This window comes from Ceratotherium simum, chromosome 5, assembly GCF_057802395.1.
Source record: "Ceratotherium simum simum isolate JZ-2026a chromosome 5, ASM5780239v1, whole genome shotgun sequence".
In the NCBI taxonomy this organism is placed as follows: domain Eukaryota; kingdom Metazoa; phylum Chordata; class Mammalia; order Perissodactyla; family Rhinocerotidae; genus Ceratotherium; species Ceratotherium simum.
Window position 1 is genome coordinate 58,606,604 of NC_141904.1, and position 18,166 is coordinate 58,624,769.

Consider the following 18,166-nt stretch of genomic DNA (forward strand, 5'->3'; position numbering starts at 1 on the left):
GTCAGGGAGGGTGAGAATTCAGAATCCAGAGTAGTCTTGCCTCCTGCACGCCAGCTGGCTATGCTATGGTCAGGCAGCTTTATTCCCATTTGACATATAAGGACTCTCAAGGCCCGTGAACTTGTCAGATGTGGCACCCTGAGACACTCATGGGACTAAAGACAGAAGCCAGAGCTTCTGATTCCCAGTCTAACGTCAGGTCCATTCTCTCTAATTACAGAGTCATAACGGCGAAGAGGACCATGACATCAAGGACAACCACAGGGCCTCTCTCTGAACACTGGTGAGAAGCAGATTCCTCTTCGCGGTTCTGTAGCTCCCAGCAGAGTTCTGGAAGCTGATTAAAGAGAGGATCAGAAATAATAGGTAATTAGAAGCCTTATAAAGAGGAACAATGCCCTTGTCAAACTTACCAAAGCATCTGCACGGCTGGAAGTGGGGGAGGCAATGGAAACTGCCGGCTGCAAGGGTCACTTGTGCTGGAGGGGGGCCTAGAGGCTGGGGCAAGTGTGCAGAGGGACTGGAGCCGGTCCCCAGGGGCGGATGGGGGAGACTGTTTAGAAATGAGTTCCCAGTCAGGGCAGCCAGTGAGTCAAAGGCTAAGGAACACTTTTACCAGCCCCAAGAGAGTCTCAGCTGGTGAAACCAGTGACACAAGGACCAAAGGCGACTGAGGGCGAGGGAGGGAGAGACAGACACAGAAGGAACAGAACCCGCCACCAAGAGATGCAGAGTGGAGCGAGTTTCCCCACTGGCCTGTTCCTTGGCTGTTCCAAATATTCCAGGAGGGGTAGTTGGAAGGAGCTCAGCAAAGTCTTGGGTCCAGATAATCCATACAATTAGCTGCTGTAGGGTCCTTTACCTTCTGGGGTCCATAGGGACCATCCCCATCTTGGGAGGGGTCATGGGAGGTTATTGGAAGGCCACAGGGGGACTGAATGTAGGTTCAGCTGCCAGGTGACCTGCCTGGACTTCAATAGCTCTCTGAGCAATGGACCAGCACCTTTCAACATTTGGGGGCACCTCCCCACCCAGGGGCTCCTCAGAGCCCTTTCCAATCTACGGCTGAGGCATACACTCCCACCATGCACCCCACAGGGCCTCCCATTTGAATGGTCAAGAGGCTGTTTTGGAAAACCTGCTAAAGGGACACAGACTGTTTCTTTTTACATTCCTGCTCCACCAATCCTAAGGCTCCCTGAGGCTGGGCTGGGGGGTGGGGGCTCTAACTAGCGAGGCAAGACGGGGCGTGGAGGTGGGGTGGGAAGGGGAGCTCCCCACTGTGGGTAATCATCCGTGAGATTCATCTGTTTTTTGGGCCAAGTTTCGTTTGCTGGTTCCCTTTTCCATCTTGTTTATTTTTTTCTCTTCGGTGCTTTTTCATTTCTCCACTCAGTAAACCTTACTGACCATTTCCTGTGACCAGGGTCGTCCCAGGCGAAAAGAGACACTGAATGAAGACTGAGACACAGTCTTCTCTGTCATGGAGGTCACATTCTAGGTGGTAACGGACAATTTCAAAACAGAGTGAGCTGTATGCTCAGTGGGAGCAAGCAGCGGGGTGGTTTGGGAGCCCAGGGATGGGAGGTGAGCAGACCTAAGGGGGTGGGGGTAGAGGCCAGGGAGATCTCCCAAAGGTGGGGGTACTGGTGCTGATTCCTGCTAGAGTTGCCAGATAAAATACAGGATGCTTGTATTTAATGCAATATTTGTGACATACTTACACTGAAAAAATTATTCGTTGTTTATCTGAAATTCAGATTTAAGTGAGCATCTTGTATTTTCATTTGCTGAATCTGGCAACCCTGGTTCTTGATGAATATACAGGAGTTAGCTGAGTAAAAGGGGAAACGGGAGGGAAGGGTATCCCTGTAGAGGGAATAGCATGTGCAAAGACCCTGAGGTGAGGACTCTCATGCTTCCTTTAAGGAACTGAACATTGTCCAGTGGCTGGAGTGTGGAGTGCAAGGGGGAGAGGAGGGAGTAGAGAGCATGCACCAAACTGTCCCATAGTTGTTGAGTATGTGCTAAGGGCCAGGCATGTTCTAGGGTGCTGTTGAGGGCCAGAAAGACACAGCTTTGCTCTCAGGGACCTCACAGTTCAGCCAAGAAGCATTGAGGTGGGGAAAGAGAAGGACAGCCGCTGTGGAAGGTATAGCTGGGGCCATCAGCCTGGCTGGGAGGTCAGGAAAGGCCTCTCTGAGGAGGTAACAATATGCTGAAGGATGAGGGGACAGGCATGCTAAGGGGGAAGAGTGTTCTAGGCTAAGGGAATAGCATAATGGAGGCCCTGGAGTGAAAAAATGTGCAATGGGTCCCAGATACTGAAATGTGGCCTGGGGGGTAGAGGAGGAGGCTGGACGAGTGGGCAGGGGCCGGATGACATCCGAGGGAATTTGGGCTGGATCCTGAAGGCAGCGGGAGCCACTGAAGGAGTTTAAAGCAGGCAGGGTGACACAACCAGCTTTGCGTTCTTAAAGGTGACTCATGCTGGAGAGAGGAGGACAGAATGGGTAGTGTGGGGACAAAGAGAATGAGGGAGATCAGGGAGGGGGCTACTGCAGATGTCCAGGACGGACAAGTTGGTGGCTTGGCCCAGCATGAAGGTGGTGGAATGAAGAGAGAGAGAAGGAGAGATGGGTCCAGGCTGCACTGAGGAGGAAGACTTGGCAGGGCTGGGTTATCTGGCACTGGGAAGTGAGGGGGCGGGAGGAGCAGGCGTGACTCAAGGCTTCTGGTTTGGACAGATGGAGGATGGTGGAGCCGTTTGCTGAACTGAGCTGGGGACTTGGGAGGTTTGGGGGTGGTGAGGTGAGAGGGCTCAGGTTTGCACATGTTGAATGTGAGGAAACTTGTGGTGGACCATCAGAGGACGGACTGTGAAGGAGGAAAAAACCATGGGGAGACAGGCAGAGCTGTATTCAAATCTCTCTTCTCACACTTGGCTGTGTGGCTTGACCAATGACTTCTCATGTGTACCATGGGATGATGTGGGTAATCTGCCCTCAGAGTTGTTGTGAGGGTGTGGTGGGCGCCTCTAAGACAACCCCGAATGGTCCCTGCCTTCTGGTATTCACGTCTTGTGTGGTGCCCTCCCACACTGTAATATGGTTGGTCTGTGAAACCAAGGGACCACGGGTATGTCACCTTCAAGGCTGGGTTATAAAAGACATTGTGGCTTCTGTCTTGTTCTCTCTTAGGTCACTCGCTCTCGGGATGCCAGCTACCACGTTGTCAGGAGAGGCTCATGTGAAGAGGAACTACTGCTTCCTGATAAATACTACATGAGTGAGCTTGGAAGTGAATTCTCCAGCCCCAGCCAAGCCTTCAGCTGACTGCAGCCCCAGGTGACATCCAGACTGCAAGATCCGCTACCTACCTAGTCTGCTTCTGCATACTTGACCCACAGAAACTGACCTAAGAAATGCTTGTTGTTGTAAGCCCCTAAGTTTTGGGATAATTTGTGTGGCAACAGAGAACTGATCCAGAGGGTAAAAGCACTACCACTTAGCAGAAAGGAGGGGCCATAGAATGTGCAGCAGCTGTAGGTCTGGAGTTCAGGAGAGAGGCCTGGGCTGGAGGTATGGATTTGGGAATCCTTTGGCTTAGAGACAATAATGGAATCCATGGAGGGGGCTGAGCCAGCCCACAGAGAGGGGTGGATGGAGAGGAGAGGATGATGGCCTTGGCCAGAACCCGGGGCATAAGGGATGGGAAAGCAAGAGGAGGAGCATCTCCATGAGTCTGAGAGGAGCAGCTGCAGAGGAAGGAGGAAAACTAGAACAGGGCATCCTGGAAGCCAGGGGAAGAGGCTGTCTCTCGGAGGGTGTGGTCAACGGCATCTACACAGCGAGGCCTGGGGAGGGGGCCGTCTGAGGAGGTTCTTTTGGATTCAGCAACAGGGAGATTCGTGGTGACCCCATGAGAGCTATTTAGCTGGAGAGGTGGGCCCTGAGGCCAGGTTGAATGTTGTGGCTTGGAGTGTCAGTGTAAATGCTTTCCACTCCTAAGCCTCAAACCAAGATGGTTTACAGGAGAATCCTACGGAAGATTCAAACTACAGAAAATCTCAGTCTTATAGAAGCTGCTCTAGTGAATAGACCCAGTCCTTAATTTACTTTATGAGGCTCATGTCACTTTGATAGCAAAACCAGACAAGGAGGAAATAAGAGGACCGGCCCCGTGGCTTAGCGGTTAAGTGCGTGCTCTCCGCTACTGGCGGCCTGGGTTCGGATCCCCGGCGCGCACCGACGCACCATTTCTCTGGCCATGCTGAGGCCGCGTCCCAAATACAGCAACTAGAAGGATGTGCAACTATGACATACAAATATTTACTGGGGCTTTGGGGAAAAAAAAGGAGGAGGATTGGCAATAGATGTTAGCTCAGAGCCGGTCTTCCTCAGCAAAAAAAGAGGAGGATTAGCATGGATGTCAGCTCAGGGCTGATCTTCCTCACAAAAATAAAAAATAAAAAAAATAAAAGGAGGAAATAAGAGAGGGAAATAGTAGGCATATCTCACATCTCACACAGCAAAAAAAAGGGAGGGGGATCCTGGGGTAGGGGGTCTGGGATGGGGGAAGATGTGGTCAAGCGAGAGGTCTGAGAGTTATTTAATGTCAGATAGAGTCCTGGGGCTGTTTATCTGCTGATGGCAGGGGCCTGGAGAGGCAGGGGTGCAGATCTGAACCTAGAGAGGCTCAAGGACTGGAGAAGGGCATGGGCCCAGAGCCCAGGAGGGGCCACCTGGATAGGAGGCAGATCCCCAGCCACCTTATGAGGAGAGGACAGTGCAATGCAAGTCAATCCAAAAGTGGGCAGAGGAGGGGGCCAGGGAGTCCCCTGAAGGCGCATCATTCTCCTGACATGTGGCAGGTGAGGTGGACGGGGAATGAGAGCTGGAAGGAGAGGAGGAGGTGGGTGGGACTCAGAACTCCAGGCTTAATTCCCACTTTCCTCTAAGAGTAACAATCAATTTTGTCAACTGCTGCTTTCTGCTTTGTCCTCCTGGCACCCTGCTGGGCTGCATTCCTTCCAGTAACAGTGGAGCTGCCATAATAAACAGCCCCCTTCAGGCTAGCCTGGTCATGGGGCAGACAAGGCTTATCCAGGCCATCTCTTCACCATGGGAACCTGGATGCTTGGAGGCCAGGTGGAAAAGGGAGGCCCAGAGGGGCCAGGGACAGCTGCAAACCAGAAGCTGGCCTTCCCCCACAGGCTGGCCACCTGAGCTCTTTGGGGGAAAACAGCTTCCAGTGCAAATGCTTTCTGCCTCCAAGCCCCAAGCTAAGATGGTTTTACAGGAGAATCCTATAGAAAATACAAACTACAGAAAATCTCAGTCTTACTGAACCTGCTCTAGTGAACAGACCCAGTCCTTAATTTATTTTATGAGGCTCATGTAACTTTGATAGCAAAATCAGACAAGGACAGAATAGGAGGAAAATAGTAGTCATCTCTCATTCACAGGGCAAAAACCCTAAATGAAATACTAACAAATGGAATCCAGCACTATATTAAAAAAATTACACATCATCAATGTGTGTGTATTCCAGGAATGCGTGGAAGGTTGTTTTTTGATTTTTTTTTTTTTTTTTGGTGAGGAAGATTAGCCCTGAGCTAACAGCATCTGTTGCTGATCCTCCTCTTTTTGTTGAGGAAGATTGGCCCTGAGCTAACATCTGTACCCATCTTCCTCTGTTATTTTATGTGGGATGCCTGCCACAGCATGGCTTGATAAATGGTGTGTAGGTCCACACCTGGGATCTGAACCTGCGAATCCTGGGCTGCCAAAGTGGAGCGCATGAACTTAACCACTATGCCACTGGGCTGGCCCCCATGGAAGATTTAATATAATAAAATCCATGATTGTAATTCATTATATTTGAGGAAATAAACCCTCACATTTGATAAAATTCAACATCCATTCATAATAAAGCAGAATAGTGCTTCCTTACCCTGATGAAGGGTATCTATCAAAAATCTACAGCAAACACCATATTTAATGGTGACATATTAGAAGCAGTCAAGAACAAGATAGAAATACCCACTATCATCATTGCTATTCAACATTGTGTTGGAGGTTTTAGTCAGTGCAGTAAAACAAGGAAAGGGAAAGAAAATAAAGACCGGACAGGAATGTACCACATGTCATTACTTGCAGACTCTATGATTATTTACACAGAAAATTCAAGACAGCCTATGAACACATTAGAACTAAGAAAGAGTTCAAGTTTGTTGAATACAAGATTATGATATAAAAATAATAATCAATAATCAATAAAAAATATAAATTTGAAAATATAATTTACAATAGCAACTAAACCTTTAAGAGATATGTAGGTATAGTTCTGAGTAAACTACCGACAAAGTTAATTCCTCTCAGTTTTTAGTTGAGGAAATAGAAGCCGCAAGAGGGGAAATGACTCTTCCAACGACACCAGTAAGCCAGGGGCAGTTCTGGATTTTCAGTGGCACCAAATGCTGGAGGTCTGAGTGTTGGGTAATTTCGGTATTGTCTTTCTTTTATGAAAAATAAAACTAATTGTATTTTTCTGATTATGAATTCAATATCCATGCATTCTGGAAAATATAGAAAATTCAGAAGAACATTAAGAAATAATGTCACTATCACTCCCATCCTACTACCTAGAGAACTATGATCAATGATTTGGTGTATTTCCTTCAAAATTTTTGTCTATGTATATTTATGTTTTTAAAAATAAAATTAGGATTATACCAGGTATACCATTTTGTGCACTGCTTGTTTTTACATACATTTCCCTGTATCCTCACCTAGACTTTTTGAATTTGATAATTTAGCACTCAATTATGTTGATGAAGCATATGTCTACGTATTTAACCTATCGATTTGAGTTTTCAGAGAAAAACCATATCAGATATGACTGTGATGATCATGCCAATAAAAGTTAAACCCCAGAGCCAGCTCACGCGCATGCAGACATGAAACGCAAGTGAGTTCCTAAGGCCGGTGGTTATCCTGGCGGAGAAGGGGACATGGCGAAGCAACATCATATACCTGGTCCCTCGCCGAAGGAGACAGATCTGGTTAGTGGGAAGCGAATGGGTTTGGAAGGAGTCTATACTTGGAGACCAATTAGCTCTGAGACTTTAGGTTATTCCGCACCCTCTGCAGCCTTGGCTTCCTTCTCGGCGAAATGAGGACAATACCGGTGAGCGCCTCATCCAGGGCCAGCTGCTTCAGACCTCAGAGCCTTTGCAGCCGTCATTTTCTCTGCTGAAGTCAGCTCTGCCTTCTCTCCACCTGGCTGCCCTTCCCTACCCACCATACTGGATAGGTGACCTTATTACAGTGTCGCCTCCCCCAACGGAGGGTAAGGCCAGCAGGAGCTCTGGCCACAGGCCTGATGTCCAGGTCTTCCTTGGCCACTGCGTCTGAAGCAGAGGACCCCTCCCCTTGTTCTCTATCTAATTCCTCTAATCATGCACCTTCCAACACTTATGATCACAACTTGTCATTATTTTGTCTACCCGCTGTTTCCTTGAGTCTTGTCTGTTTTCTCCTCTCATTAGGACCCCCCTCTGTCTTGGTGGCCGCTGTACCCCTCAGGCCTGGCACATAGTCGGTGCCCCATACATGCTCGTGAAATGACAAGAGAAACAGCTCTGGGGACCCTAGGCCCGAGAACGAGAACTCAGCCAAGACTGCCGGGAGCTGGGCTGATCCCCAACTGAGGGCGGAGGCGGGGCCTCGTGGTTTCGGGGCGGGGCCTCGGGGGCGGGATTGGGGCCTCGGGGTGTGGCTTCGGGGCTGCAGCGAAGCTGGCCTGACCGTGCTGGGGTCCAGGCTGCACCGGGCTGAGTTCTTCCGGCCCTCCGGCCCTCTGGCCTTCTGCCCGCGCCGCCGCCGTTAGGGGGCGCCCGCGCTCGTGGCGCCGCGGCTCTGCTGGGAAGGCGCCGCCCGCGCCGGGCGGCAGGAGCCGCAACTCCGGGCGCGGGCTCAGTCGTCCTTTCTGCCTCCGCCGCCGCCGCCGCCGCCGCCGGGCGCGGGCTCGCTCGTCCTCGCGCTCGCGCTCTCGGGCCGCCGGCGTCTCCCGGCCGGGCCGCCGCCGCCGCCGCCGCCGCCGCGCCGTGGGTGGGGGCGGGCCCGGGGTTCGGGAGGGACGGGCGCGAGGAGAAGCCGGCGCGGAGCGGCCCGGGGAGCCGGGCTGGGGAGAACCTGGGCGGGGGCGCGCTGAGGCCCCCGCGGGGAGCCCGGGCGGCGCGCTCCGGGGCTGGCACGAGCCCGCGGCCGAGCGGCCGGGCTTGGGCGGGGGCTCCGGGGCCGCTTGGCGGGCACGCGCGCTGTCGGGGGACCTGGGTTCGGGGCTCCGGCGCGCGCCCCCCGCCCGGGCCCGGAGCATCTCCCGTCCCACGCTGGGGCCGGGTCAGGGCAGCAGCGAAGCACGGCCCGGACGGGGACACCTCGAGGTTTGCTCGAGAATGATTGTTTTTAGGGGTGGCGCTTATTAGCCACCGTTTGCCCTCATTTAAAGCCTACGGGGGTTTTCTGCCCCGAAGAGACACTCTGACTGCCGCTGAGTTCTTTATGCCCAGATTTGTGTGTCTTGGCGTTTTTAATGCTTGTTGTCAGGGGTGATAAATGGCCGCAGTCATGGGGAGCCCCTGAAGCACCTGCTGGGCCGACGGTCGTGGAGGCTGGCTGGGGGTGGGACGGGAGAAATGAAACAGAGATCCTGTTTGGGCATTCTGCTGAAGTTATGTTTCTGTTCAGGTATACCAGTTCTAGAACAAGTTGGTAAATCCACTTCTAGGACTTGGTGATAGAAGAGGTTTGAGTGGCGAAGAGACCCGGGGTGACCTGGTTTGGCTAAGAATGTCTGGGGTAGCCGAGTGTCTCTTACCGTTGCCCCTTGGCATGTTCATTTTCTTGCTGTCACAAATGCCCAAGTACATGACTGATGGCAGGATAGGAAAGAAGCTGGGCCACAGCGTTTAGCACAGGCCTGAGCCCAAGACTGAGATGTTTTCAGATGAACAAATATGTAGCTAGGAAAAGGAAAAATGTTTTTGTCTGCAGGTTTGGTAGGTTGAGAGAACTGGCTTTGAGAACTATCAGTCCATTCTCCTACTTCGTTTTGTGTAATGCGATAGATACTAAGGATTCAGTGGTCAGGACAGCCATAGATGCCACTCCTAAGGTTTGTGTGATTTGAATTTCCACAAGTCACATTTTAACCAAAGCATTGCCACGAAAGGAATCCTAGGGTGAATCCTTCTATAATGTGTCTTGGATTTTGATATTTGGAGTCTGTTTAAAACAGAATATGCATGTTTACTGGGATTCGGCTTTACCGTGGAGATAATCCTGAGTCATGCTTTAGAGAGAAGTTCCTTCTGTGATCGAGAGCTCAGATGTCTGGTGGTCTCTGTAACAGCTGAGTACTCCTCTTTACCTGTACTTCTCCTTCTGGAGCTCTGGGGAAAGGAGGATCTGGGGAGACTGGAAACAAATTAAGAAGGCTTCTCTTGCATATATGCCCTGTCTCCATGCCAGTGCTCTAAATTACTTGTGTTCACACTCTCAAGTTTCTCAGTTTACCACAGAAATTTTGTTGATGCTCCTGCCACTAGTATTTTCACATTTGTTTAATACTTGCCAGTTTACAAATGGTTTTCTATGCATGATCTCGCTTATTTTCTCCTTTTCTGCCAACAAGAAGCTGGCCATAAAGAATGATGTACTCAGGGTCTCATAATTACTAACAGAGCAGAATTGGGATACAGATCCTCAGCAGTAACCAGTTCTCTTTCCTCTGCACTGGCCTGCATGTGACTCAGAACCCAAGTCCTGATCTGTTACCCTTTGGGTTAGCTGTTGCCTTGGTGTTGTGCCTGTGGTATCATTACTTTGGGGAAGGCAGTATTACCCTGTGTTATCTTGTAGAAACTGAGGGTTAGAGGAATTTTATGATTTTGTGACTATTTGTGACAGCTCTTTAGTATTAAGGTCACTTTTCAACCTAAAGTACCTTTCTTCTAGACCACATGGAGAGAGGAGAGAGGAAAAAAAAAATTAGTTTTAGGAAAAAACAATCCATTTCTGCGGTGGTATGGTTCAGGGTAACCTAACACCATAATCACATTCTCCTTGTGCACCTGGCCACTTGTGCCAGCCTGTATGTGACTGTTAACCCGAAGACTCCTTTAGATGTCGCTGAACTAGTTACTATAAAAAGTATTTCACTTTCAAACTCCCACATTTCAAGAACAGAGAAATTCAGTACAAAGGTAATTTTGAAGGTATGTATAGATGGAATTTATTGTGTCTTCTTTTCTGAATGCCAGATACAAAGATTTCAGTAGAAAAGCTTTTTAAAAGGGCTACCTGGAAACTTTGGGAAGGCAGTAATTACAGGTTTTTATTATTTATTCAAGTTTGGAGGTGTGGATTGCAATGTATAGGTTGCTATGTAGGAGTAGGACTTTTGTCCTGGAGAATTCTTAGTCTTAGTCTGTAGCAGAAAACATAAATATTCTGGGTTTATCCTAAGTTAGTTTGTCATAACCAGAAAGCCTTTAATTGCAGTTCTGCAGTGGTGAGGAATATGGCTTTCAGGGGTTCTTAGGTTATTCATTAAGTTATTAACTTGTTGAATTGTGCATTTTTTAGGTTTGCTACTTTAGAAAATTCTTAGCAATTTCTGTTAAGGCTTTTATAAATTCTCTAGTGTGTGTTTTCCTTAACTTAATTGTCTGCTAACATTACACTGTCAGAATTTATACATTAGTCATAGTTAACCTTTCAAGCTTAAATGTGGGTGAATTTTCAGTATTGCTTTATGTTCTTTGGGAACGGTCAGCCAGTTGTTTCCACAAGAATTTTATTTGCGCCAGAGGTCAGATCTTTTCAGGTGAACTGATTTTACAGGTCAGAAGCCTTTCTTTGAACTTTATAATTGTTTGTGCTTGGTTGCATTCACTGTTTGAAATGATCTTTAGTAAGGAAAGTCACTTTAAAGGAAAATTTTTTTCATCGTTACCCTCATACTCTCCATTCCTGGCAAATTTTCTGAAATATTAGATTTTCCTTTGTCTTCATCAAGTAAAACAGGCCCATTTGATGCCCATTTCAATATCTTCCTTCTGCTGCCTGTCTTGTGGTCATTTAACTTCTCATTAAGCCCTGCACTGGAGACTGTGCCAGAAGGGGGAGAGGATGAAAAGCAAATGGATCATTTTTTTAATTGTTAGCAGCTCTGGAAAATGATTTAGTAGAAGAGATTGCAGCTATTCTGGAAATTCTTTTGGATTATGTTTTATTTCATTCATCTACATTGTCTCTGAGATATTGCTAATAGTCATCAATTCAGAGGCTGATTATCCAGCCTCCGGATGACCAGGAATCTTTCTGCTTTTTTTTCGTTTCTTGCTGTATCTAAGCATCTCCACAGGGGATGTTTAGAAGTAAGAAATAGAGGTAAAATTTAAACTAATCAATACAGTTTTTTCCTTTGGAGTTCTTTAGTGAACAATTTGATTTTTTGGGACAGTTTAGTCATTGTTATTGGAAGTGACTAATAGTAACTTCGTTTTATTTTGATGGATCTTATACACAAGTGTAGGAAGGCTTTTGGGTGCTTTTTAAGAAACATGGGCTTATATAGATTCCTATAATTGCTTTCCTGAATTATTAAGCTTAAAGGTTTCATTACATCTTTGTACTGGAACAGGACCTTGGCTTTTGTTGTGGACAGATTCAGGAGCATCATCTAATTTTCGTTTTATGATTGCTCAAGAAGTTATCTTGTTTTGATTTAGCGGTAAAAAAGAAAAGGAAGGATTAATAGTGGATAGACCTTGCATAACAGCTGCAATATTGACGATGTCTGGTTTTTTCCTTGTCTTTGGTCTCCCATTTCTCATTTAACCTTTTGGATATTCGTGGATTGGAGTTCTTTACTTCACTTAAGACAGGACCGCAGCCTTCAATAGTGCTAGTGAGTAGGTTCTTGCTATTTTGCCTCAGGGGAATTTTTAAAAACTCATTATGACCCTTCACTTAGACTGAGTTACTGTTAAATTTGTAAATAAATCCCTACTAGGTGGATAGGGTTAATAGATGGCTGTAGGAGGTTTAAGGTTAATCCTTTCAGTTTCTTGTTTCTCAGATTCTGTCGATTTCCGCCTAAGGAGGGGATTTAGGGAAACATCTAGACTAGGAGTCAGAAAACCCAAGTTCTTATTGTTATTTTTCAGCTGTGGGGCCTTGAGTAAGTCACTTAATCTGCTGTTTCTCTATTTTGCATCTCTAAAATGGGGACAGTAATTCACGCTCTGCTTACGTATCAGGAATGTTGTGGGGATAAAAGGCCCCCCCCTTTTTACTTAAATTGTTTCTTCGTTCTAGAATCTCTTCTCAGGTTGTCCAAATATTCCTGCAGAGTTCTACTGAGCGAGCTCTTCTCGGAAGTCCTCCCATTTTCCCATTTGGAATTGTTGTTGCTCTTTTTTCCTGCAGGCGTCTGCCAGTCGATCTATTATATAGTGCTGTAGAATTCTGTTCTGTACTTCAGTTATTACATGTTGCCTTTCTTCATAGAGTGAATGCTCCATGAGAGCAAGGATTGTACATATCCTGTTTCTGTGTATCCACCTTGTGGATGGGCTTTTCTCCCCCCCGCCCCCCAGTTGACCTACAATAAATGTTTTGGTTGACTGAATTATTTTTGAGGCTGTCAAGAATGAATACTTTGGTTGATGGGAAGATGCCAAAGATGAGCATCTTTCCAGAACTTTTGGATGACTGGCCTTTTAAATCTCTCAGTTACTGAGCTGCCTGTTGTATCAGTAACTGAATCAGATGCTTCTAATAAACAAATTGGTAAAGCCTGTTTCTTGGTTCTGTTTACTTCAAATACTGTTTGTGAAGCAAGTCGGGAATGAAAGGTTGTCACAACAGCCCTGAATTTGACATTTGTTCCATTTCTCACCCTGTTGCATGTGGAGGCCTATCTATATCTAGCTGCTGAGTGTGCAGAATAAAAACTGACTGCACGTTGTCTGGTCCACATTTTAGCTTGTTTGCTTTGAAGAATTTGCAAGGTGGAGAAATAGATGCTTCAGGCTCTGATTTCAGCCCCTGCTGTGCTATGCAAATGTTCTCTACATGCCTGAGTGACCTTTTGAGAAAGAGCCTTTGTGATCTTCTGTAGCCAGAGCCTGTTCTGGGAATAGTGCGCCAGATTCCTCCAAAAGTGGGAAAAGTGAGTCTGTTCAAAGACCACATAAAAAAGCCGATGCTTTTCCTGGGTAAATACCGATAAATCCATGTTTCTTACTGTCTCTTGCCAGAGCTTTTGAAATTTGCTCTGCAGTTTGCTTTGCCGGTTGATTTGGGGAATGATGTGTGTGAGAGGGAACTAACTAAAGCTGTTGAGTAGCTGGGAAACTGTTTAAGTGCTTTTGAATTGTAGATAAAAATAAATTCAAACTGGCATCATTAGTATCTGGGTATTTATCAGTGTCTTCAGAATGGCTCCCCGGCTCTCCAAAAGTGCTGGCCAAGTGACTCTCATACAGATTTGTAAGGTTCTTTTTGCCCCAAGTTGTGCTCTAATGGTTTGGCATTTAAACTGTTTTCTATTTGTTTTGATTATTGTACAAAGTGAAATATATCATTATTAAAAGTATAATTAGTTTTTTTATGTTGTAAAAAATACTATTCTGATGTATTTCTCTTGGAAAGCGATACTGGTGTCTTGGAGGTTTATGGTTTTTCATGCTTTTACTGAGATGTTTAGTTTGAGGTGAAATGCTATGAAAAAAAAGTCTTTCTCTTTTTCTCTTAAATGACCTGGATAAGGATCCTTTGATAAGGATCATCAGAGGTGTGTACCAGCATAAGGTTGTAGAGTTAATCATAATGTTTTCCTATAGAAATTCTAAAAACGGAATTTTCAGAGACAACAGAATTTGAATGACTGGTTTACTTAACAGGCTCTTCCTCCTCCTCTAAGTAGAGGATGATTCTCTGTGAAGATTGTCAGTCTCTTAGGTGCACCTGTGGTAAGTATAGAGGCCCCATTGAAGGCCCTGGGGGAATGCTTTCTTCCCTAGATCTTTGCCATGTAGCAGGTTTTAGTTGAGCAAAGCTGAGTAGTTTTCCAGTGTTTGGGTTGCTCCGTTGGGTGGAAAAACCTTTCTTCTCTATTTTCATAGTTACATGCGCTATCACATGTTTTTTTCTCCTCGGCAGTCTCCCTGGAACCTGGGCTCCCGGAGACGCAGCGCTGGAGCAGATGGATAATGGAGACTGGGGCTATATGGTGAGAGGCTTTGCAGATGCATTTTGAAGGCTGGCAAATTGTTTTTGTGTCTTTTCCCTCTTCTTGTGTATTCTTAAGTATAACACATCTTGTAAGAATGAAAATTATAAATTGGTGCAACCCCCCCTTAATTAATTTAGATGTATTTTTTTTGATTGTTTTTATTTGGTTTGGTGTTTTTATGTAAGCATATTCAATATTAACTCTCCAAGTAACTTTTTATAATCACTTATTTGAGAGAGGTCATGATTCTTTGGTCTTTAAAGTATGGTGCTCTTAAAACTCTTCCTTCCTAGAAGAGTGACTGTTAAAAGGGTCTAGTAGGTAATGGCACAGAGGACACTTTCTTGTGGCGAGGGAGGTTAACGGTTGAGAAGGTGCCGCTTCTCCCACTTGTACTTTTTTTGCATGTGCATGTCTTCCTATTTTTCTTTTTCCTTTGGTAAGAAATATTTTACTTGCCTAGTACCTGAAGTCTGTCTGTCTATTTTTTTCCTTAAATATGATTTCTGAAACGGAAGGTATGTATTATTTAGAGAAGCTTGCTTTTCAAAGTTAAAGACCAAATTGCAACATTGATGTTACAAAAGTGAATACACTATCAGATTATGAAATTTGAAAGCTGCTGTTAGCCTTTGGGTATATGAGATTGTGTTGACCAAACTGTGTATTTTAACTTAGTATTTGGCACTGTTATTTACATGAAAAAGTTATGAAGATTAGGTCTGCACAAATTTTCACTTTTCAAATAAATTTCACTATGCGTTCCCTTTTTTTTGAGGGGGGAGAAACAAAAGAAATGTTGAAAGTAAATGTCTTTACGTTATCCAATCACTTTTATTCTATTTTATGTTAAATTAACTTAAAAAAAATGAAAGTCCTCTTTTTTTTTTTAAATAAGAAAGAGACTTAAATTAGTGTATTTTAGTTTGGCCTTTCTATTTCCATGATATACTCTGACCTGAAAACTTCCCTCTAGATATGGGCCTGAAATTAAATTGCTTTGGAAGTCATGCCCCCCCTTTCTTAGTGTAATCTGTAAAAGAGTTGTATTTATCCCTTTTTTCCCCTATTGAAAGCAAATGTTAGATCCCTTCATCTGGGTGGGTTTGTCACTGAAAGTAAGGCTATTTTGCATTATAGGATTGCTAAATACATTATAGCCTGAAGGAATCTTTTACTTTGCTTGTTACTGTTAATTTTCTTAATTGACAAAGTTAGGATTTAAAAAATTTCAGATGACTGATCATTTTCTAAAAAATTTCAGATGACTGATCCAGTCACGTTAAATGTAGGTGGACACTTGTACACAACGTCTCTCACCACGTTGACGCGATACCCGGATTCCATGCTTGGAGCCATGTTTGGGGGGGACTTCCCCACAGCTCGAGACCCTCAAGGCAATTACTTCATTGATCGAGATGGACCACTTTTCCGATATGTCCTCAACTTCTTAAGAACTTCAGAGTTGACCTTACCCCTGGATTTTAAGGAATTTGATCTGCTTCGGAAAGAAGCAGATTTTTATCAGATTGAGCCCTTGATTCAGTGTCTCAATGACCCTAAGCCTTTGTATCCTATGGATACTTTTGAAGAAGTTGTGGAGTTATCTAGTACTCGGAAGCTTTCTAAGTACTCCAATCCAGTAGCTGTCATCATAACCCAACTAACCATCACCACCAAGGTCCATTCCTTACTAGAAGGTATCTCAAACTATTTTACGAAGTGGAATAAGCACATGATGGATACCAGAGATTGCCAGGTTTCCTTTACTTTTGGACCCTGTGATTATCACCAGGAAGTCTCTCTCCGGGTCCATCTGATGGAGTACATTACAAAACAAGGTTTCACGATCCGCAACACCCGGGTGCATCACATGAGTGAGCGGGCCAATGAGAACACGGTGGAGCACAACTGGACTTTCTGTAGGCTGGCTCGGAAGACGGATGACTGATCTCCAGCCCCCCTAGAAGTTCCTGGAAACTGACTCTCCAGGAGGTGGAAGAGGCTGATTATTTTTAAATCACAGTGTGGGATTTTTTTTTTTTTTAATATTTGTATTTATTTGAAGGCATTGAGGACCAGAAGGAAGTTTTGTGCTTTAGCAGACTCCTGTGTTTTGTTCCCTTCACCCTGAGTATGCATGTGCCTGTTCAGAGCCTCCAGATACCTTTTTTATAAAAAGAAGTCAGAAAATCATTATGGTATATAATCTACCCTTAACAGAGCTTTTTTATTACAGTGCTAAAACGATTTCTGATTAAATGGTCCCTAACTCAACTAGAAGGCTAAAAATGCGGGAATGAAAGAATAAACAGAGTACTCATGATGCCTTTGAGAAAAATCAGAACATCATGTAGGGCGACCTAGTTTCCAAACCAATAAGCAGTATTGTAATATTAAAGGAAAACTGTTCCAATCATTTAAAAGTACTTGTTAAGTACTGCTTTTTACAGTTATGACAACTGTTTCTTTCTATGCATATAAATCAAGCAACCAAATATCTGTAGCCATGGAAATGTCTGACTAGAAATATTTATTGGATTCTGAATGCAAAATGTCCCTGTGGTAGAAATCTTACTTCTTATGCCTGGTGCAGTATAATTCCCAAGTGTACTGTCTACCAGAAAAAAAACTAATAAAAAAATGAAATATGAAAATTAGGTTTGTATTTATTGATTATTATTACTTAAGGGGGAAAATCATATTCCTTGTCTAAAGTATGCATTTTTTGTTTTATGTCCCAATATATATGCCTATAGCACATTTGTATTTAATTCAAGAGGACTCAGTGGAAGCTTAGGGTGCAGTTTATAGAACTCGACTGTGTCATTGAAGCAGGGATAGGTGGCATTATTAATTTTGTCTAAAAGAGTGCATATTTAAACAGTGAACATACAGTCTGACAAATTTTTTCAAATAGGACTTATGTTGAAGTTTATAGATTTTTCTTCAATAAGCCACTAATTGTCGTATCTGTGAATATGACCCTTATTTTTTTTGTGTTGAGAATAGGGACAAACTGACTCTTTAGCCACTTTATTCTCGTATATTATGGTGACTCACAAGTGTATTTTATTATTATGGTTAAGTTTATCTCTGAGGAGAAGAAATAAACTGCAGTCAGTGAAGGATCTGGAACAGTTGGAGATATGTATGTACTTTTATTTATTTTGCCATAGTCTTACTTTGCATAGTTCATTTGATTCCATTTCTTGGAAGTTACTCACAGGAGGGATTATGTTAACTATAGTGAGACTTCCTAGTTTGCTAGAACACCTTATGAAAGGAAGTCAGGTAATTTCCTCCTGGTGTTCCAGGGGAGGAGTGGAGCTCTGAGGCTGTGTGCCTGGGGCAGGTAACTCCTTTTCTTCTCTCTATGAGAAGATTCTGAGATTCTCTCTGAAAGGAGGATGAGAACACTTACCTACATCCATTTGTGCCTATATATCTCTGAAAATTTATTTTAAGATTTGACAAATGACCGACATCTAGAAGGCTGTAATTATCTCATTTTCACCCTCTTCAAACTAAAATTCCTAATGTTATTGGCAGGTTGCTAGGGTTTCAGTAAATGTACTAGTATGAGGTTATCTTTTAAGAAAATTGTCTCCTACTTCAAATTGATTATTGGTTACCTACGAGACAAACAAATGAAACCCCCAGCCAGTTATGTGTTGTTGAGTTAGCTGAGGTGAATGCAAGATAAAATGATTTGGGTTGAAAACAGGTATGGAAATGGGAATAATATTAGTTGTTCTAAGGTTTTAAAAGTTAAAAACTTATGAGATCTCTTCCTTGCTCAGTTTACTGGAGGTAAGTTTGCTTTTAGTAGATTTTCTCAGGTTTATTAATTATT

The 18,166-nt window shown here is 44.6% G+C and overlaps 1 protein-coding gene across 5 annotated transcripts; it reads left to right on the plus strand.

Annotated features, from left to right (window-relative positions):
• Window positions 1–8,069: 8,069 nt before the first annotated feature.
• On the plus strand, window positions 8,070–16,967 carry KCTD6 (potassium channel tetramerization domain containing 6). 5 transcript variants are annotated; one of them, XM_087431250.1, is made up of 3 exons: window positions 8,070–8,110; window positions 14,238–14,307; window positions 15,575–16,967. In XM_087431250.1, the coding sequence occupies exons 2-3, from the start codon at window positions 14,281–14,283 to the stop codon at window positions 16,259–16,261; spliced, it is 714 nt and encodes a 237-aa protein (XP_087287376.1). In that variant the 5' UTR covers window positions 8,070–8,110; window positions 14,238–14,280; the 3' UTR covers window positions 16,262–16,967. The 5 variants fall into 5 exon arrangements, with proteins under 5 accessions (XP_087287376.1, XP_087287372.1, XP_087287375.1 ...); XM_087431246.1 differs by lacking the exon at window positions 8,070–8,110 and adding an exon at window positions 8,330–14,047; XM_087431249.1 differs by lacking the exon at window positions 8,070–8,110 and adding an exon at window positions 8,330–13,291.
• The last annotated feature ends 1,199 nt before the right edge of the window (window positions 16,968–18,166 follow it).